The sequence below is a fragment of the Dromaius novaehollandiae genome, chromosome 5 (assembly GCF_036370855.1).
Source record: "Dromaius novaehollandiae isolate bDroNov1 chromosome 5, bDroNov1.hap1, whole genome shotgun sequence".
NCBI lineage: Eukaryota > Metazoa > Chordata > Aves > Casuariiformes > Dromaiidae > Dromaius > Dromaius novaehollandiae.
Genome location: NC_088102.1, coordinates 60,383,607 through 60,406,293, shown reverse-complemented (window position 1 = coordinate 60,406,293; position 22,687 = coordinate 60,383,607). Strand labels below are relative to the sequence as shown.

The following is a 22,687-nucleotide window of genomic DNA, read 5'->3' as shown; positions in this document are numbered from 1 at the left end:
AATTCCTTTTATGTCTTTTCAAGTTTTCAGGCTTCCTCACAACAAGCAAGAATTTTGCTCGTCCATAAATTTAACAATTCTCCAACAGTAGTTTATTTCTTAACTTTGAAAAAAGAATCCAGTGCTGAATGATTAAAAATTTACTCTCAAGAGCTAAAACTTGCAACTTAAAAAACTTTACCTTTGCTTACTTCTTCAGATGAAAAATTAATAATGTGACTCCCCATTCACTCTGTGAGCCTGTATTCTACATACTTTTACCACAATCATCCCAAATCAGGTCTCCACTTACAAGTGGTGAAACATGCCAGGTTCACTCTAGCCTTCAGCTAATTACTCAGTTACTGCCGAGAACACTAACAACTCTGAAAACTCAGTTCTAACACACTTCAGGCAATACTTTGTCCTTTGCATTCCCAGATCGTGATAGTCTGTTCCTTTTGCCCCTATACTGAGATATAACGCAAGCACGCTCCCACTTGCTCTAATCAAGTTTTTATTTCAGTGCTTCTGCTATCCTTTGTGAACTCTTCCTTTTTCTTTCCATATCAGCCTATATGTGGCAATGGCAAAGACCCTTCTGACCTTCAAGACATGACCTATGAATCCTCAGTGTAGCCGTTCTGCACATAAGGAGAACTCTGTTAGACCTTTGGGGCACGTAATGTTTTTATTTATACATATACACACATATGTGTATATACCTATTTTATATATATATATATATACACACACACCTATCTCTATTTATTTACAAACTTTTTTTTCACTTAAAACTTAAATGTAAATAGAGTAGTAGCATTAGCACTATAAAGGTGTTTTTTAACCATTTTCATATAAGAAAAATAAGCTGTGCTAACAAATTTGTTTATGTTGATAGAATCGCATTTCTATGAAGTATAACAATAAATGAATGAGATGGAAATTGTTTCTACAGCCAAAAGTACTCTTGTCACAAAGACTGCGTTTAGGGCAATGAAAGCTGAGGGTAGGAATGATCTGTTCAAACATAAACCTTCTCGTACCATTTTGCTACTGCTTTTTCCTGTTGCTTCTTTTAGTGCATAATTCACTAGTCTTCCTGGCATAACTTTCACAGCTTTCTACATTACTTTGGAACTTGGGGTTTTTACATTTAAAAAGTTTGAAATTCATTCTAAATTTATACAGCTTTACAACCATGAAAAAATATTAGTTAAACTTAAAATCTCTCATTCAGTTATAACCCCATTTTTATGATGTCATAATCCTTTATGGCTGACATCATGTTGTAAAGTCACAGAACACTAACTCTACTGCCTCTTGAAAGGCTCAGACAAGAAAGAAAACAATACATTATTGTAACATGGGAGACCAATAGTGATGCAACTTTGGTGACAGTACCTGTATTTGGCTTATTAAATTCTGACCGTATGCAATCTGAGTATTTACTGCACATTTCAGATTAAGAAGTCTGTTTTAAAAGACCTGTATATTAAACTAGATGAATTGGACTTAAGTCTTGCATGTTTGAAAGCTAGATTTGTTTTCATTTTAATTAATTCAGGTAAATATTTCTCATAGGATACTAAATGTTAAGCTGGTTTTGAAAGCAACAACAATGTAAAAAGCTTTCAGAATAGAATCAGAAATGTTGCACTGCTTTCCCCCACACACACACTCAGTGTACACTCTGTAACAACAGTTTCACTAGTTTCAGTAACACTAATGGAAAACATTGAGTTTCCACTCAGTAACGGGAGTTTCATATTAACTAAAAAGGATAAAATAGTAATGTGCTCTTATGCAGCCTTCAGTTTATTCTATACTCTCTCCTCCCTGACCCTCATCATCCTCCAAATTCATCTACATGAAGTGAACACATTTTTTAAGACAAAATACCATAAAAATTACACTATGCTACTAGGCCTCAAACTCCCCCATCCTTCATGTTATCAGCTGAAAGCACAAATAGAAGGCAGAAATGTTGGCTTCACTTTGCGTGACCATGCAATATACACTGATAAAATTACAAACGGGTAGAACAAAGTGATTTTAAAAACTATGCTGTGCTCCCTTCTGCAAGTCTTATTTATTCTGGGCCCAGACTAACCCCAACAGGTGTTTTCTCTAATGAGAACTTTATCGTAGTGATATATTCTATAATAGATAGTACAGACTCACAGTCTGCTATGCTAGAGAAGTTTATCAGGCAGTTTTTATTTTACATAAGGTATGCCAAAGCTTCTTGCCAGGCCTTTGGCAACGTGATGCAGGCAGGAAGAAACGCTTCAAAAGACTATGATCCACGATGAAAGTGGGGACAGGTACTTCACTGTACTAGTTGGATGATTAAAGAAACAGATCTCTAGCTAGATTCAGGTTACATATGGCAAATAACGTAGCTCCTTTCCCAGCCTAAAATGTGTATTATTTCCCTAGAATAAAGGCTACAATGGCCACTTATCTATAAAGAAAAAGACAGAGGAATACTATCTTTTTCTTACATCCTTCAGAAAGCTGCTTATAGAAATCCCTTCTCTCCCCCCCGCCCCGAGATCATCTGTGACAGCTCTTATAAAAAGGAAGATCCAAACATTCATATTTAAAATAAGGATTTTGGTTTAGGAGGTAGGAAATGGCAAAACCAAAACTGTAATAGGACTTCCACCCCTCACCTCTATCGCTTACACAGAACGTCATGGAGACCAAGAATTTTCAAAAAGTGCAATTATAGAATTAGACAATTATGTAGTATTATAGATGTGCTAATTAAAACATGAGTTTTGGGGAGAGATATTTAACCTCACACTTCAGAGCTCATGTCAGTTTCAAATTACTATCAGTCAGGCCAAAAGCTAACATGGAAGAACAGACTTGGCTATTACACACTTACAAGGCATTTGCCTGTTACAGGATTCACACACTTTCTCTGAATAAGACAACAGAATATGTTCTGTCTGATCCATCTGAGCAATTCCTATAGGGAGTCAAACCTGCTGCCACCAAGAATCTGTATAAACTTATCCACATATCCATGGCCATGGCCAAGCTTATGCTGATCTTATCCACAGAGAGTAAGATCACTTCGAGGTAAGTGTTCCACTATACATTTGCACAGTTCTAATCACAAGACAGCCTGGATTTCAGATAACTGCCACAGTATTATTGTAATTGTAACAATACATACAGATGTTCACATAATTTCAGTAGAGCAAATAATAAGAATTCAGTATGGATTTGAGAAGACACATTTTGGCATTTTAAAGGCAGAAGAGTCCAGGGTAGCAACTTGGACATCCCACCTAGGAAAAAAATACCAAGAAAGTATAACATTCTCATTTGTTCATTTCCAAGCCAGGCAGAGGAGAAGCTGAAGAGCTACAATAATTACGGGCTTTGGCTCTTAGCATACTCTGCCTTTGCCTCAGGAAACTGAAGATATCATGATGAAAATAGCACCTTGGTTACAGAACACCAGTTGAGCAGAGAAAATTTATTAGGAAAACAGAAGCAATGTTGTTATGCAGAGAATACATCTGCACAGCAGAATTGTATAATTGTAGTCAAAATAGATTTAATGGTAACAGCAGCATGAAGACAAGACACTAAGTCTCAGGCACCTAGCAATTCCAGTGTCTACTCAATGTACCTGGTGGAATGGTGCAGTCCCACCACGCACCCTGCTGCTGAGCTACTTCTCAGGTTCCTAAAAGAAGCCCAGTAGTTTTTCTACACAGGTCGTAGTCGTAGGACTGGAAGGCCAAGGGCAGCACAGAAAGATTCCTCCACAGTCTGGTATGAAAGAAGTACCATTGACCTCAGTCCATAATACAGCTCAGTGAATAAAACAAGGAAGACTAGAAGAGAATTTGAAATGCAAATGAATGAGGGAGAAACTTACCTTAAAAGGAAAATAGTATCGCAGACAAATGAAAAAGAATTTGTCCTAGAGGAGGCATGACAAGACATGAAGTCAGTTTCCACTTTTGCATCGGTCTGAAATTTAATTCCATTAAATAAGTCGTTTTGCTAGTTGGGGACCAACAAATTACACCTATTAGCAACATTCACACAATTTCTACTCCGGACTTAAGGGCCATCCTAAGGCACTAGAGCACCGTACAAAGTACAAAGTCCAGTCTCCAGAACAAGCATAACTAAATTAACATAGCCTTGTGGCTGCAATAAATAAGCACAGCTATGAAACACAACTAAACATGATTCGAGTCCCATTATACCCCCGTCAAACTCCACACATTAATGGCCAATGAAGACGTTCTGGGCTGTTTCAATGGCAGCTATGGATTTCCCATGCAGCAAGCATCCTTGGATAGGTAGCTAAGCTGTCTTTGCGTCTGCTGCAGCCGACTCCAGATCTCAGCCCAATACTTACTTAAAGAAAATCCATGATGATTTTTATATGTATCCTCTCTAGCATTCAGATGGATAATACTACATTGTTACATCATATTGCAGTTAGGAAATGCTTTCATAGTATAATTTTGATGACAAGACCTTTCTGCTAAGCATAAAACTAAATTTAATTGTTTCTGTGGTCTGTCACAGGCAAGGAAGCAAGATTAAAAAGGCAGGCAACAACTTACTCCTTTTGGCCCTAGAAACAATAGAGAACTCAAAGCTCATGCCAGGCTCACTGACAGACAAGTGTTTTTCAGCATTTACAACACAATGGAACACGTCATACTTTGTGCATGTGTGCTTGAAGGTTCAGCTCCTGTACTACTGGATGCAAAGTACCAGACTCTTTCACAAGCACTCAGCTCATGCAAAACAATACATTCTATCAGCCACAGACAAACAAAACACAAGATATGGTTCTAGGGTTTTGTTCTGTTCCCAAAACATAGAGAATAAATATCATTAGCATGTAGGAGCCAGCTCTCAAAGCAAATTCTTGAACTCTATGTGCAGTAACACTCTTGCATTTCTTTCAGAACCACAGAAAACATACCTTGCATACAACTCTATCAACCCTTTGATAGATCCTAACCACCTACCATCAGTCAGCAGATCACAATCAACCCCATGGTCACAGTATCCTTAAGTGGAAGAATGGTTATTGCATTAGACTGTTTAGCCAGGTATTGTCACAGGAGAATGTGACAATGGAGCCAAGCCAATCTCACACACAATATGTAAAACCCAGTAACTATCTGTAGGTCTTGCTTTATGTTTCTGTTTATGTGGGTTTTGGGGTTTTTTTGTATTTTGGTCAGATAGGTAAAATGAGTCACTAGTATTAAAACAGAAATAACAGTCTAGCAGAAAACCAAGAGACCTAAGTTTGAATCTCTGCATAGCTGCAGGCTCCTTGTGTCAACCTGGGCAACATTTTCAAAAGTGACACCTACCCAGCACAAATGAAGCACTGAGCTGAGTCCAAAACCTTAAGCAGAAAAAAAAACATCTCCACCTCCATGCAGCACATAAATCAAAGATTACTCTTGTAGTACACAATCCACTCCTTCCACTGAAGCTGTGTCCTTACGCAGAGAAAGCAAATACCAACATGAAATAAACTTTTTCAGAGAGAAGAGACAAAATTCTCCAGCTTAGCAACTACAAAACTTGTGGAGGGCAAGAAGTCACAATTTCCAGACTCCAGATTCATTTTTTAACCTTTTGTCTGAAGACTTTCATGTGAACTACAGGAATTGTCTGGATTGAAAGACACAGAATCCAGGTCAATTCCCTTCCTAACTACAAAGCTCTCATTCAGTTTCACTTTGCAGCCAAATACAACTTCTTTTTTCCTGTTCAAAAGGCACAATCTCAAAAGAAGAGAGTTCATTTTCAGTCAGATCAGACCCCTAAATCAATTCACCGAACTGTGTTGATTGCTAGTGCACAAGATGAAGGTGAAGAGGTACAGCTGGGCATAGATGGGAGAGGAGTGCCAGGACTTCTCAGCCTTAGATTGGTTTAAGATACCTTGGAATTGTATCTCAGCGTAATCCACTTATGAGCACAAACAGTAGTTAATGATGTAGTCTAAATTCTAATGAAAACATTCACATGCTTTTGGTTCAAAAATCTCCACTTGCCTTTCTTAGGTCAGCCAGTTTACTCCATGATCCTGTGGTTTAAATAGGACATTTAGCTACTGCTAAGTAACCATCACTGACAAATGTGTTCATGTGATCATGTAGAAGAAACCTATAAACACTACAGAAGCAGAGCTTCCTAAAGGGGTCTTCTCTAATAGTTTTCCTGATGTAACATTGCTTGTGTAAGAGAAAATTCTTCCCTCCTGCATTCCCTGCCCTGCTCACACAGCTTTTGCAACTGGCCCTTTAAATCTACCAGTTGCAAAAAATCCCTTCGCTAGAATAGCCATAGCTGACTACTATTTTTCTCCTATGCATGCCAGTTACATCACCCTACAGTTGTTTTCTTCTTACCATGAAATGGTAGTCTCAAAGACTCCTGTATTATCTGTTACAAACTAAATACCTTAGTCTCTCTGCAAAGATAGTTTCCTTCACTATTCACCATTCCTGAAGTTATTTGCCCCCAGTGTCAATATTACAGAATTCAGTGCTTTCAGGAAAAAAGAAAAACTTAGTATTCTGAGAAAGCTTTTCTTCCACTTTCATTATGAAGCACTAATGTCACTGCTAATATAAATAGGTTAGAATTTTTGGGGTTGTTGGCAGGATTTTTTTAAAAAATAATTCTAATTTTGAAGCCTTTGTCAAACTGGATGATGAACAGATTGATGGGAGATTTTTTTTTGCTAATAGTATTGCCACTTCCACAGCATAAAGCTTATGAATTAACAGACCAATCTGCCTAAAATAATCAGAAGAAAATGAATTGATCATGTTGACTACAACTTGAACATTCTTACTATTAAAGATCATTTTTTCATGCTTTTAATATCTTTAGTTCCCTAACAATTATATTCTTGGTGGTTCTTCTAGTAAGGATTTATTTTGCTACAACTAGAACACAATGGCCAAAACAGAGGAGTTCTAGTCTGCCTTTATTAAAGCAGCTGTCTTATCACTGGAGATAGGATGACTTCTTTCCTGATGTAATTTTCGTTCTTAAAATTAATTCTTTTTCTTTTCTAACGTCATTAAGTCTTCAGTAGATGGTTCTTAAACCTCCAGCAATGTTGGCAGATTTACAGTAACTTAACAGTAACAGTGTGCTAGCTGAAATCACTGTATTGAAGTTTTCTTTACTCCACCTATTCCTAAGCACGGGAGATCATAAAAGTTAAATTCAATTTAATCTGCACCGACGTGCAGTAATTTAGAGTGACTTGAGAAGTCACAGCCCAAGGAGGGGGAAAAAAAGGGGGGGATTTATCCTGCATTCTTTATATATCCAAATAATTTCTTCTCTTGTGATTAGTTACATTGGATCAGCAGACACTTGTTGCTTGCACAGACACTGTGAATATAGAGTCCTTTGTAGTGGAGCAAGAGCCGGGGTCCCAGGGCTGTGGCCTAGTACTGTTCTGCTTCCCAGGAGAATAAATATACTGCAGCAAGTGATAAATATGCCTAATTGCTTTTGTGCTTGAGGGAAATACGCTGCGTGGATTTCTCAATTAATTATTCCAAAAGGAAACTATCACAAGAATAAGAGAAATGGTGGAGCAATCGTGTGAAAGCCAGCAAGCCTGACTTTATAGAATACTGAAGCATAATCCTAGCTATTTGGGCTGCAAAGAATAGTCAGCTACTGCAAAGCAGTGGATTTCATACTGAATACTACATGTTTGAGATCAATAAATAAAAGGTAAGCATCAAGCACGGAATTTACTTACTTAACTTTAGCCATCTAAATGTTTGGGTATCTGGGTTAACCTAGTTCCCAGGCTCAAAATAGGCAATTCCAGAAGGCAATTCATTCCACCCTACACCTGTCAAAGATACACGGAATGAATCACTCACTGGAGATCTCTCCTCCCACTAACTGACCACAGACGATGACTAGATGACTAACTATGGGATAGCTAACATTAGGTGAAGTAAATCCACCAAGCAAATATTCTAAGAAGCAAGTTGAGAGATAATATGTACACCTCCTCTCTAACAAAATTCCCCAAATAAGTCCACACAGTGCTTGACCTTCCATTTATGACAACAGATGCAGCAGCATGCAAAGATCAGAGACTAAATGCCTAGCACAATACAGGTATCTTAGTGATTATCTACTGTCCTAAAGAATTCAATTGGTCCAGAAAGGTACTGTGTTTTTGCAACTTTAATATAAATACACTCTAAACACCTGTACATACGTTAAATGTGTTTAGGTCCCTAGTGGATGAGGAAAAAAAGCAAGTTCATTTCATAGATATCATAGTTCATAATCTTTTAAAATAATGTTAGAATGCAAACATCATCTGATTAAAACTAGGAAGGCTAAACAATGTAAAATGACATTGCATAACAGGACAAACAGGATAGAACGAGTGAGAGGTTCTAAGTGCTTAACCATAGCATAGCTTTTTAAGGAAAAGGTTCAACTCGTCATCACCTGTGACAGTCTAAAGGTATGCTGCAGAAAATATTAACAATAATAAAACAGCAATTTCATATTGTTCCCCTTGTCGTTGTTACAAAATAAACATCTGATGAGAACAGCCTGTCTGCTCACATGATCTTCCTACTGCACATTCAACTTTGGGCAGTTCTTTAGTGACAGAGTAAAATGCATAATGCATTATTAAGATGAAGAATGTTGTGATCTGTCTGTGGCACTCGTGTATCGATTTTAATAAAATGAAAATTTTTTTTTAACAGTTTGTTCCTTATAGATTTGATAGAACATGCTGTTTTCAGATCAAATTGAAACAACTGCTTTCAAATCCTAGGCTAGAATCACAGACATGTCATTTAATACAATATTCATTAACCTTAGTCCTTTAAGTATACTTTCTGGTAATAAAGCTCGGAGTACAAAATGATGTATTTGCCACACTCCTTTGTTAAACAAAAAAGACGGCATTTTGCATAAGACTATCCATCTGGTCTCTTCCTCATTTTCTTTCACACACATACACACAATCATCTAAAAAAACCCACTGTCTTGTTTGCAAAAGTGGAAAGGAAGTGGAAATTAAAACTTTCTCTCAATGGGTTACCTGCTAGTATAAAATGTGTGCCTCCAACTAAAGATACAGGGGGCGGGGGAGGAATCTTTTTAGCACTATTTTTGTAGTGACTCCTGTATAACATGCTCATAGGCTACAGGATCTAAATTAACATGGAAGGAGAAAGCGGATGAGTACCATACATGCAGAGCAGATACGGCTGAGAGCACCTGCTCTTATTCCATTTCCAGAACCCAGAAAAAGAGCGCACAGAGATGATTACCTTTCAACATTTGCAGAACTGCAGATACAGAGAGACAGCAGGAATTAAAAGATCTACAATATGGCAGGTACGTATTTGTGTATCCAAACTTTTCCATTCTTTGCCAATGTAAGACCAGTACCCTTTCCATACTGTGTTTTCCAAACATAGGAAGCTTGCATACTCTCATTGTCTCAGCTTCTCTCATCTGGAAAACTATTTCCAGCCTAATACTTGTCTTGCCATGAAAATACCTTAATTTTTAAAAACACATAGCTCAAAAAGCATTGTGTATGAAGGAACCTCTTATATCCTCTCATTTCCAGGACACTTGATAAAACATTACAAAATCACAGCTTATATTCTAAAAGAATTCCCAGATGGCATCTAATTAAATAATTCAATCAGAAAACAAATTAAAATGAAATATTAGCATAGCATAAAATACTGCAGTTATAGCTTTCCGGGATTTGCAGAATATCCTAAAGAATGTGATTATATTACCCTTGCTAATTTCATGTCTGTTCAGCATTGCAGAACATCTGAGCTATTGACAACTCTCTCCAACATAAAAGAAAGAAGTGGTTCAAGCAAAAGATTAATGGCAAACTACAGATAACTCTTATAACTAGTCCAGAATCATCATGACAACTGGTTTACCCAGTTTATGGCAATGAATCCCAAACTTGTGTCTGGAAGCTATCTTCAAGCTGACTAGCTTGAAGATAATCCAAAACCCACTCAAGTTTAGGGGAATCCTTCCAATGACTGCAACAAGTTTTGCAGCACAGCCCTGAATTCCCAGCATCTTAGAGTACTAAGCAAAACCTGATTAAAATAACAACTTATTCTCCATCCTCTGGCATAAAAATTCCTCATGGACCCCAGTAACTATGACATGGCAAGTCCAAGCAAAAAAAAATCACTTTGGAATAATGATCTGTGCTTGTTTCTTTGTTTCCCTTTGGGTTTTGGGTGTTTTTTTTTTTTTTAAGGGCAAGTGGTTCCAGTAAGCTACAAGAACTTTGCAAACTTTACATTTTTCACCTAAATATATTTTAGCGCTTATTACTAAAACTGTTGACCTAATTACTTTTAGAAAACAGTCTTCAACTTCCATACTAAATTTTTTTTAAAAAATATTTTCTGGCTTCATTTACACATAGTCACAAAAAGTCACAAAATAAATTTATGTTCTAATCCATGCTATACTCTACCCTAACAACCTTTCTATACTACTCTCAGCAAAACCAATGACTGAGGTAACATGCTGACATGAACACTTATTTTCCTTGAAAAACATATTAAGATTATTAGGGCATCACACTGACAAAACCAAAGGAGCTAGGAGTCATGCTCCAAACCTATATGGAAAGTCAATGAAATTCATGCATCCAGCTCTTACAGGGCCTTTTGAAAAAATCTTTGCCTTCATACGTGCTTCCACAGTGCACTCCACTGGCACACAGACAAAAATATATTTCCTTTTTAAAATCTATTTCAGGAATCAAGATAACTTCTCTCATGCAGTCCTTGAGCTTAAAACTTGCAGGCCCCCCATTATTCATCTTCCAGAAAGAAGAAACATTTTATGAATGTACTCAAGATAACAAGACTATCTGAAAAAAGGAGGCACATACATACTGAACAGTGATATGTCATGTTTTTAAAAATATTAATACAAGTTACAATGGAGTAGCTGGCCTTTAACGGTCCTTTAGTCACACTTGTGAGCATTGCTAGGCAGAGGAAGCTCAGTACATATGCGATCGGTCACCCTGCCCACTCCACCATTCTTTGTATCCCCAGAACACAGAAGCCCCGTTGGCCAAAGCTGCCTGGAAGCAGGCAAGATTTTGTGTACTGGTGATAAGTACGATTTGCCGGACAGTTTCCTCAATCTTGGCAGACTTAAGATACATACCAAAGAGGCTAGACTTGGGATTTGAACCTTCAGTAGAGCTTATGCAGAAGCAGCAAAAGACAGTCCCTTTAGATTTTGTAAGGGATCTCATTTACCCCTGCCCGCAGCCTCCTTAGAGTTCTACCCACTTAACAGACTGAGGGAGGGACTGTTTGATGCCATGTGGAGGATGAAAATTAAAAGGAAGACGCTAGTTAAATATCACCCAGAAAAGCAAAATCATGTAAAATCCCAAACACCCAAGAAATAATAATCTTTTTCCCCTCTTTCCCACTTCTGCCCTTCCCCCGGAGCTCCCCTCAGTAGCAGATCAAATTAAAAAGGCATTACACAAATGAGAGACTGTCCCAGTTATAATCTCAAGGGGCTCTCGACACTACAGAAGCACTAGGGAAAAACCTTGAGCACACCCGGACACACAGATTCTGCACAGATTAGCAGAGTCAGGCTTGCAGGGGGAGGGGAAGAAAAATTCCCCTCGCAGCAACCCATTTTGGAAAAGAAAGATAATACCAGTGACAGCAACAGCAAAACCTGAAGAGCCTCCTCTGCCCTTCCCGCCGAGCCCTTCCCACGGAAACCCTACTTTAACATGACACAGACACGCACAGAGCTGAGGTCAGGTTTATTAAAGCAACAAGCCCAGCCCAACCCGGTGGGGCTGCCACCGGTCGAAGGGCCCGGGCGCTCTGGCCAAGCCGGCCCAGGAGCCCCCTCCGCCGGACACCGCCGCCCGGTTCGCACGGCCCCGGGCACAGCCGCTCTGCCGGGCACCGCTGCCCGGCCTCCACGGCCGGCTCCCCGCGCGGCGGGGGCGCCTTGGCGCGCCGGCAGCCGCGGCACCCCCGGCTCGCCACCCAGCGCGGAGGCCAACCTGGGAGGAGGGAGGGGATCGCGGCAGGTCCCCACACGCCGCCGCGGCCGCCCGCCACCGCGCCTCCCGCCAGGCACCGGCAGGGTCCGCCAGGGACCTCGGCACGCACCGCAGCCTCCGCGCGGCTCTTCCGGGCTGAGCAATCGCTCTCCCCCCGTGGCAACAGAAATGTCCCCCCCCCCCCCCCCCCCAAACGCGGCGGGAGCGGATGGGAGGTCTGCGCACGGAAAGGAGCGGGGTGGGGTGAGGAGGGAAAGCAAGCGCGGGGTAAGGTGGTACCTTGTATGTGCTGCTTGATGACATTTTCCAAATGGTCCAGCCTTTCTATAATCCTTAAAGTGTCCCCTTTGTCTTCTTCTAACTTTTTTTCTGAGATCGGCTCTTGTACTTTCACATAGACACTGGCAATGTAGTTGGTGACCCAACCCACGTACAGCAGGCAGATGATGTTAGTCATTCCACTCAAAATCACGCAAGTGGACACTAAAGTTTTGGTTTTCCTGGTGCACACCATCCTGAGATCCCTCCATATAGCTCCAAAAATCCTGTGATCCAGAAAAAAAAAAAGTGCGATGAAAATAAATCCTTCCCCCCCTTTCCCCAAAACGGAGACCACTCAGAAGTCAGTAAATTTCCATGCAAAAAGTTCTCTAATCCACAGAATAAAAATATTTCTCGCCTACCTAGAAGGAGAGGTGGGGGTGGGGAGGGCTGATACTTAGAATCCTTGATTTTAGTACATTAAAATAGCTGAAACTTTGCGATAGCAATACGAACAGCGAACCAGCAAGGCGAGTCAGCCTCCCCACTGGCTGCTGGGTTTAGGCACCGATTCTTGCCATGGGCATCAAAGACGCGAGCAGCCGAGTACTCAAGTGCTGCAAACTTTGTTCCCTCCAACGCCGCTTCCCATTGCCACCGGCCACCGCTCCAGAATCAGACCTTGGAAGCAGCTTGCAGGAGAGTGGGGCTCGCATGGCCCCGGACTGACAAGCCGATCCTCCAATGAAGAGCCTGCTCTGGCACGGAGGTTGCTGGCATCACCGTATGGCCGACGGGGACCCGCACGGGGCGGAGCCACAGCGGGGCCCACCTGCTCCTGACACACACACGCACATACACACATATACACACACACACACGCTGGCGGCCCCTCCACCGTGCTGCAAACCGGGGAGGGAGGGCGGGGACGGCTGTCTTCGTGCTATTTCTGTAGCTGGCTGCAAAGAATTTCTAGCCGAGCTGGGAAGCAGCAGCCCGTTCTCCTTTTGCTGCTTAGGTGAACGCTCTGCTGCTCGGCTGGAGAGAGCAGCTGCTATCATTAAGATACACCAGAAACTCATCCATTTATGGCTGGGTGGGCGTGAAACCAGAGAAATTCCTTTGGCTCCTCGAAGCTATTGGTTCCACAGCTCCAGATACCCAATAACTGCCCACTATTAGTATATCCTTGTCTTTTATCCTGTTTGTGTGCATTATTAGTATATGCTTATCTTTTATCCTGTTTGTGTCCTTCCCCTCCTCCAGGTTTATGACATTAATAGCTAATTGTTGCTTACATCCACACCAGCAGCCCCCAACATCCATCCACTGCCTCACTGACTTCCACATGAATACAATACAACTGAGGATACCCTCTCCAGAATCGGCTTCGGTACCGGAGACAGTATTAATAACTCGCAATTTAGTTCAGCATATTCATGCAGCTTTCCTCTTCACCTCACCTCTTGCATACACTTTTAGAAAAATACTAAGAAAGCAAATTCCTCTCAATATCCCACTGACTTGAAGAAAGATACTGTATAGACGATTTCCATTCCTATTAAACAAGGATTTTGCGCCAAATAGCTGACTTTTACAAGATCATTTTCTTTTGATAGTCTCAAAACAGAAAATGAACATTAGCATGAACAGCATTAGGAATAATAAGGCAGCTGCTAATTAACACACTAAAAAATATTTTAAATACTTATTACCCAATGAAAACAAGCAGTAACTAATGCTGTGGGTCATACTGTAATTTTGAATTTGCAGTACATACAAATCTATTCTACATGAATCATACCCAATAACTGAGATTAAACAAGGTCATCCTGTTTGTGTGCAGAAAGCTCAGCAGATACCAGGATTTACTGTTCTGAAGCATGCATGTGTGAGCTTTGAAACCCTGCACTACCTTGAATTTACATTTCAGTATTGTAATACGAATAAATATAGATGATTTGTCCTACAGTTTGGGGTTATTGCTTTTTAACAAGTCAGCTACATCACAAATGAGACACAGTATTCAAGAGGGAAGGCAGACAACCGTCCTGGCAAAAGCCAAACTGACCTCTTCCTTTCCATCAGCTGGTACGCTACAGAACTAGTAACAACTAAGGATACTCAAAGACAGGCAAAACCAGTGTCAATAAGTTACATAGTAAACTCTGCCAATGAAGCTCAAATAACAAACTGCCTCCTCAGTCTTGGTTCTAAGCCTGAAAACTAACTACTATTTCAGCCAATTTGTAACTATTTCCCCAGTGACACTCTAAAGAAGGGTAGCATGACAGAACTCATTTGGATATGAGTTAATATGACTGAAGGTATTTGAATGTGAAAAAGAATATACATTTACTATTGAGAAAAAATTTTTAGCAACATAGAAAAACTTGCAGGACAAACCAGTCACTGCAGTCAATGAACAATTTCAAGCTTTATAAAAGGCAGTACACTATACACTAATACAACTTCATCATGTAAGTCAACGATCCTGCTTGGTCCACGATGAACATTTGCCTATAACATCACTTATTTCCCTGTCTTTGTACTCCAGTGTCACAGCTTCACACCTGGTAGCAACAGAGACCAGTAAATGCGTATCACTGAAGTCTTAAATTTAATGGTGCTACCTAGACTTGCTATAATCTTTGTTGACTCCACTGGCAATTAAGGCAACATCCAGGATTTGGCCTTAGACTTCACAATTTAAAGCAAAACTGATCTGAAATCTACCCAAATAAGGGACGAGTAATATTCACTACCAAGCAAATTATATTTTCCACAGAGATTTATAAAAATATTAACAAATGACTAACTGCTTTCATGAACAAACACAAGTAGTATTTTTTATTAATGACTGTCAGCATATTCATGAGTGACATATATGTTCTAAAAAGATGACCAACACGTTCCTTATGATGGCACATAGTTGATTAACTTCTTATTACAGTACCTATTAATATTTCATTAGCCCTTTGCTCCAAACAGTTTTCTGATCATGTTTACAATAGTTTCATTTATAGCTGTATTCTCCTATTACCAATGCTGCACTCCTCAACAGCAGAGTGTCAAGCTAGTGTTAAAACTCCATCCAACTATGGAGCAAAACCGCCAGATGCTTTAAGACATTTAAAAAGTTAAAAACAAACAAACAAAACCTTTCATGTCTTTGGTAATAAAACTCTGGACTGCCCTCTTTAAAAGAACTTTTTAGTTTACACAGTTAGAGGTATCCAGGTGTACACTATTTTGAAACTGGCCACTTATTTCTGCCATTTTGATTTATTGTATAGTATCACAATCCAGATTTGAAACCCCATTGTGCAAGATGCTATACAAATGCATAAGCAGTCCTCTTTTATAGTCTAATTAGAAGATAAACAGGAAAAGGAGCAATAAGAGAAAAGCAAAGCTGCCAGCCTCTTATTATAGCCAGGTACAAGAATCTCAGGCAGATTAGGTGATAAGAAAACTAAATGGCTCTTTTTCTGAGCACTTAAGATATGAAGGACCACAGGATCTATGAGGTTTGTTCTCTTAAATCACACTCGTGTTTTTGAAAGTTCTATCTCAGTGCAGAGGCAGCATGATGTATTAGGCGGGTCATTAAACTAGGTGTTTGATTTTATCCCAGCCCTGATACAGATCTGCCATGTCATGCTGGGCAAATTACTTCACTTCTGTTTCTCTCTAAATAAATCAGAAAAAGATCTCTTAACATGTATATTGCCCCCACCCCCAGTACCGTAATAGGACACAATTTCAATCAGTGCAGAGAAAATATTTGCCTCATAACCTAGTAAAGATAGCCACTACTTACCTTGCATTAAAGTGTTCTCTAAAGAAAGTCATTGAACTAGCCTTTCTTACCTGTCAATCCAATTCAAGGAAGGGAAAGGATGGAAAAAAATAAAAGATATGCTTAGGAACTACTTTTTTGGTGCCTTTTGATGCAGACTAGAACATTTTTAGTAGTAAGAGAACTAAATAAGAGTAAGTGAAGTAGCTCAAGAAAACAGTAGTGAAACACATCCTAATCAACACTATTTACATCCCATCTACAAAAATAGGCTGCTTATGTCTTGTTAGAAATCAATGGACAAGCATAACTTTTTAACGTTATTTCTACCATATTCTATTCAGATTCTTAGCTGAAATCCTGCATGTTTTATGGAGATATAATCTTCGTTATTATCTAGTTTGAATAGATTTTCTTCCAATATTCCTTCCCCCCTCCCATGATGATCACATCTTTCTTTGGAAAGATAATACATTTACATTCTGGAGAGAGAGGACCAAATAGATGACCAAACAGAAAAGTAAGTCTGAATTATCCTGAATAGGTAATATTTTTGACACTGTGATGAAGCAAAAACTATCCTTCTCTTGAATAGGGATCCACCCCTTCAGCTGACCAGCTCTTCCCAACAATTCAAGTTGTGAAGCTGTCACTTTCACTCCTGAACAGAGAGAAGTTTCCATATTTTAAAGGTAAAGGTCATGAGTTCAGTCCCAAGGGAAGTGATCTGATTCACTTTGGTATATATTGTCCCTAGTTATCTCTCTCATCATATTTAAACCAATTTCAGAACTTGTATAAATTATAAACAGACATATTGAAGGTATTGCAGAGATGCCTTTGTAGATTCTGAAGCTTGGTTTTGGAGCAAGAGATTTGTTCAATGGATGTTGCAGATAATGAACCTGAACTAAATGCAAAAAAAAAACCAAAAAAAAACAGGGAAGAAAAATATGAACAAATAAGCTGAACAGGTGAAAAATAGAATGAAAGAAGACAACATAAAAATAAAAATCTCCTTCTTCTTACGTTGGGATGAATTATTATGATCTTTATTCCTCTAGCATTTTTTCTCTTCCCCACTCCTCTTCCTTTCCTTCTGGCTTTCTGGTGTCCACATCTGTTCTCTTTCTCTTTCATTATTTCCAGTCATCATTCCCCTCCCCCATTTAAAAATAACTATTTTTAAGTTTACACTAGTTACCAGTTTGACACAAATCACCCTTTGTTACATTTTCATGAACCTTCACCTCATTTTGGCCACACAGGGCTTCTCATTTTTCACTGCTCAAGGACTACTCAAAGTACCAAGTACAGTAAAATTCAACCCCATACTGCCATGCTGCAAACTCTCAAGGAATAAAGGTAATGTGATACTCAACTTATAGGCCGTCAGTGGCATTTGGATGACCAGTATCCATGAGGTATCATTTCAAAATCATTCACCTAGCACTGAGAAAAAAACAAAACGGAACAGAACCCAGAAGATGCATAAACAAGAGTGAGACTCAGTGCTATCTCAGGTTAAGAACTGAACTGGATCCCTTTTGTCTTCCAGCTTGAGATCTCAGTGCAGCTCAAGCAATCAGAAAACACACCAGCTGTACAGGAAACACGGCAGAGCCAGACAAAACACTGGAGTATCTAATTGAAACTTACCTACAAAAGCAATATGCAAGAGACAGGAATACATGGGTACATGCCTTCCTCTCCTTCACTGCCAGATTCATGCCTTACAAAATGTTTGTCTTCTCCTTTATACGGTCGCTATAAAATTTATGTCTGTATTTTGTTTCCATATGGCATTTTCTCGTCTCAGTGTTTGCCACTCTTGTCTTATCCTTTTATCCTTCCAAAATGTTTTTCCATCCAAAACACTTAAAATCATTTGATATGTTAATTGATCTCTGCTATGCTGTTTTATTAGTTACTTTTATGCACTGGTCTGATTTATTTTTTCCAGCAGGATTGCACTACATTATTTATTTGCCACAAAACTCACACTTAATCCATCTGAAGTGAATCATGTGCATCAACTCACTAATATGAGTAAGGGATTCAACATATGGCCCTTTGTAAATAACACATCTACACTTACCCAGAAAAGCATTATGTTCCGCTCTTTTCAAAGCCCACTCCCCCTCCCCAGACAAAACAACCTGTCTGAAGTGACCTTAACTACCTCCATTTTGGGGTGTTAAACCTGAGATTCTTATGAACCAGATTTTCACAGATTGGAGACCATCCAATCTCTGAATCTTTTTATGTTCAAAAGAGGAAAAAAAAAAGAAAAGAAAAAAACTCCAAATCATTTGCAGTATCTAAAAATCTTGGGTGACCTTCTCAATGCAGTTCTCATTGCTGTTTCTTGTATCTTTTATTATCATCACACAAATCTTTGTACATCATCAACTGAAAACTGATGCAGCTGTATAGGCAGGAATAACTCTATGCACCAGTAAAGGCTAGCGCCTGAACTGCTGGAAAGTGCTCTGCAGAGAAGGACCTAAGAGCCCTGGCAGACAACAAGTTGACCATAAGCCAGCAACATGCCCTGGTGGCAAAGAAGGGCAAAAGCCTCCTGGGTGGCATTAGGCAGAATGCTAATCGCTAGGTCAAGCGAGGTGATCCTTCCCCTCTGCTCATGAAGACGCCACACCTGGAGTAGAGTCCAGTTCTGAACTGCCCAGGATAAGAGAGATACAGAGCTACCGGAGTGAGTCCAGCGAAAGGCCACTAAGATGATCAACAGACTACAGCATCTCTCCTAAGGAAAGGCCGAGAGAGCTGGGATTGTTTAGCCTGGAAAAGAAAAGGCTCAGGGGAGATCTTATCAATGTGTTTAAACATCTGAAGGGAGGGTGTAAAGAGGATGGGGCCAGGCTGTTTTCCGTGGTGCCCAGTGATAAGACAAGAGGCAACAGGCACAAACAGGAAGCTCTGCCTGAAACCAAGAAAAAAACTTCTTTACTGTGAGGGTGACTGAAACAGGTTGTCCAGAGAGGTTGTGGAGTCTCCATCCATGGAGATATTGAAAAGACATACAGATAGGGTTCCTGGGCAACCTCCCCTAGGTGACCCTGACTGGGCAGGGGGGTTGGACTAGCTGATCTCCAGAGGTCCCTTCCAACCTCAACTGTTTATTTCCAAACAGTGACATCCTATCTCCAAGCCGAGCTCTGAACATTTAGGGACAAGAACAGAGTAAGTATACTATGATGTTTTGCCTGGTAAAGCATAAAAACATTTAGTGGCTTAATGACTTTCTGTGCCAGATGCCATAACAATTGTTTGCGCTAGCTACCGATACATTTTTACTTCACAAATTAAAGTAATCCCTTTTTGAACCCATACATTCTCATATTCCCCCGAAAAGTGAACCATCACTTTCTAGTCACCTTTCTATCTGTGCTTTTACAGACCTATCGTATTCCTTCTTAGCCAGCTCTGAGTTTCACATGTGTAAGCTTCTTCTCACGAGAGGAATTCCATATTTTCATTATTTTTACCCTTTTCTACTTTCAACCTTTTTTTTTTTTGAGATGTGATGACATGACTTACAGCCCAGATTTGATACACAATTTCATGTTTTACATCTTGTTCTCAGTTACTTCTTTCATAATTCCTAACACTGTTAGCTTTTTGACTGCCTCCAAACCCCAAGTTAACCTTCTCAGAGAACTAGACACAAAGATCTCTTCCCAGTAACAATAAAAAGCCCAGTAATAACTAGGTGTAACTTTGTATGTCTTTCTAGGTATAGGCTACCTCACATTTTGCTATTTCATCAACTTGTCATTCAGTGTCACGCGATCTTTCTGTGATCTTTTGCAGTTAGCTTTAGAACTACATGAATAATTTGGTTATCTTTACTATTTATGCCCTTTTATGAGCATGTCTGCATATGATGAACAGTGCAGGTTCTAACAGCCCCTTCTAGTGACAGTCTTTTTGAAAACTAATGATTTCTTCCCTTTCTTTGTTCCTTCTGCCTGAAGCAGTTTTTGATGCATGAGTGGAGCTTTCCTTATGCACAACAGCCATCAAAAGCCTTTGGAGAAGAAACTCGTAGGAAGCAGTCCAAATACTAATATTAAATTTAAAATTAAATCCAGCATTAGCTGGACCATCATTATCCATACATTTGCTGATATTTCAAAACACTTTAGTAAATAGATGAAGAGTGATTTCCTTCAGTTGCTCATAAGGAGAATATTTTTATTTATCTAGACAGAATTTAGAAGAAAAATCTACAGGAATAAGGGGGGAAAAAAGGATTACATGTTTTTAAAGCTTCTTATAAGGAATGTTTTTCTTTCTAGAGGCTCAAAGCTTCATTTTATTTGAGAGGAATGGGGACACTGAGGCATTCAGAAATCTTACAACGGAGTCTCAGATAATAAACTATTATTGAGTTTAGGGGGCAGAACCTCAAAAGTGACTGAAAACTCAAAACGAAACCCACAAAGAGAACACAATACTAAAATAATTGTCATTTTTAATCTGAATTGATTGTTAGAGCAAACAGATGACTTCTGTAGGCTCAGCTAATCTCTTATTCAGAAATCATAAGGAATCCAGGTGATTCTGGTTTACTGGTTTAACAACAGGTAGGAGAGACATCCTCAAAGTGCAACACTAGTGAAAACAAATGTTTTAATTCTTCCTTTTCCCAATCAACATTATCTAAGGCCTATAAAGATCAATCTTGGCTAGCTGTCCTTCAACCAGTGGCTACAGAGTAGACTGCAGAAGACCCTCTGTTGATATTCTTTTGCCAAGTTCACATCCAAGCATGTAATTCAGATGAAATGTGAATACTATACTTTGAGATTGCTAAAACAATTTTCTAAAATAACACATTATTTCATCAGATACTGCAGCCACAGCTTAAGCAAACCAACAATTTACATTAAAATATCTAGACTACTTTAGAAATTCATTTAAGTGGATGAAAATTCTTCAAATAATTTTTTTTTAGGATTTGATGGTATCTAGGAGTAAACTTGCCTCTGACAGTAAACTTTCCTCTGATCCACTGCATTAAAAACATCCTTAAAAAAAGAACACACACACACACACACCCTTGTGCCTCTTCTAAAGAAAACTGACTCGACAATAAAGGTTTCAGTCCAAGTTGATGTTCTAACAGCTCTCTCAGTATGAGATGAGATGGAAATTCTCATTTGATTGGGCCTGGAATGCCACACTGGTCTGTACTGCAAGAACGTCCAATAAAAGTAAGCAGCATATTAATACTACCAAAAAACTCTCTTCCTTTTAAAAGAGAGGAATGCTTACAAAACTTCTCTAAGTGAGCCAAGAGGAAGCCTGCTAAGGAAGCAATGGCATAGAGCCAAGAGTTATTTCAGTAGCAACTAAACTACCAAAAAAAAAAAAAGGGGGGGGGGGGGAAGGCAGAAGAGAGAGACTAGAAGATGGATTTTGCTCATTCAGTATGTGATTCAGAAATTAATATATAAACAGCCTTTACTCCTTCATGTGGTCCTCCTGATTTTAGAACTCAGCCAGAATATATCAAGGAATAAATAACTTCAGGCAACTCATGACTTTTTTATTTTAATGAAGGAAAGGTTGGTAGCCATTAAAAAAAACATTTTTAAGAATCTCACGTGCAATTCCAAATAGACTCTTTCCTTACTAAATAACTGTATTCCAGATGGTACACATTTGAGTCATACATGCATACTCTTTTGATGTGCAACAGTCACATTCCTTGCATTTTGCTCACTGGAATACATATGTTCTATGCCCTTTGGCATTAAAAAAGTAATAAGAAAGAAAGAAAGAAAGAATTCAAGCTTACCCCTTCCATGTTACAACTGTTCAATAAAGTACTGAGTTACAACATTGCCGTACAGTTCATTTTTAAGGCAGTCCCTTATTTCTACTTGTCATCCTGGAGTAGGTTTGCATCTTCCAATGGAAGACCAGAAGAACACTCACAATTAGATTATCAGCACAATGGGCTTCCACAAAACCACTGGCTTCAGTATGCTTCTATCAGTTAAAATAAATCCTAGTTTACATTTTCAGAATCTGCAGCTCACAAAGCACTTTACAAACATCATTAATTAAAACCTATAGCATTCCTCTGGGAACAGACAGCAAATATTTCATCTATCACAATTCTGGAGCCCCAAATCAAAGCATATCACTATTCAACACAAGATAGCAACATTTGAAAAGTTCAACACAGGAGATCAACATGCTTTGCCATGTTGGAGAATGGTAACACAAATCTGAATGCTTACTTGAATTAGACCTAGACCAAAGCATTAGTATTCACTTTCATTTAAGCATCCTACCTACTCTTCCTGAAAATCAGCTCTTCCATATGCAGTATCTGCCACAATTAGGAGCACAGAGCCCCAAATACCAGGCCAAAGGAACAAACAGCCTTTGAACACTGACTGAAGAGAAGGTAACTACCCACTGAAAGGCTTCCTATAGTCTGCTATGCAATTTGGAGATCTTCCATCAAACAATGA

The 22,687-nt window shown here is 39.3% G+C and overlaps 1 protein-coding gene across 7 annotated transcripts in view; it reads right to left on the bottom strand.

Moving 5' to 3' along the window:
- Positions 1 to 22,687, bottom strand: part of GALNT18 (polypeptide N-acetylgalactosaminyltransferase 18) — a 318,319-nt gene that overhangs the window by 273,626 nt on the left and 22,006 nt on the right. For 5 of the 7 annotated variants that reach the window (XR_010389479.1, XM_064512990.1, XM_064512989.1 and 2 more), the window contains exons 1-2: positions 13,055 to 13,104; positions 12,392 to 12,657 (exon numbers count right to left, since the gene is read on the bottom strand). Coding sequence is in view for 6 of the 7 variants with exons in the window: in XM_064512990.1 (XP_064369060.1) it covers positions 12,392 to 12,657; positions 13,055 to 13,089 (301 nt within the window). In the remaining variant the exon portion in view is untranslated. Of the gene's footprint in view, positions 1 to 12,391; positions 12,658 to 12,795; positions 13,120 to 22,687 lie in introns of those variants that run through there. The other 2 variants (XM_064512991.1, XM_064512992.1) reach the window with 2 other exon arrangements.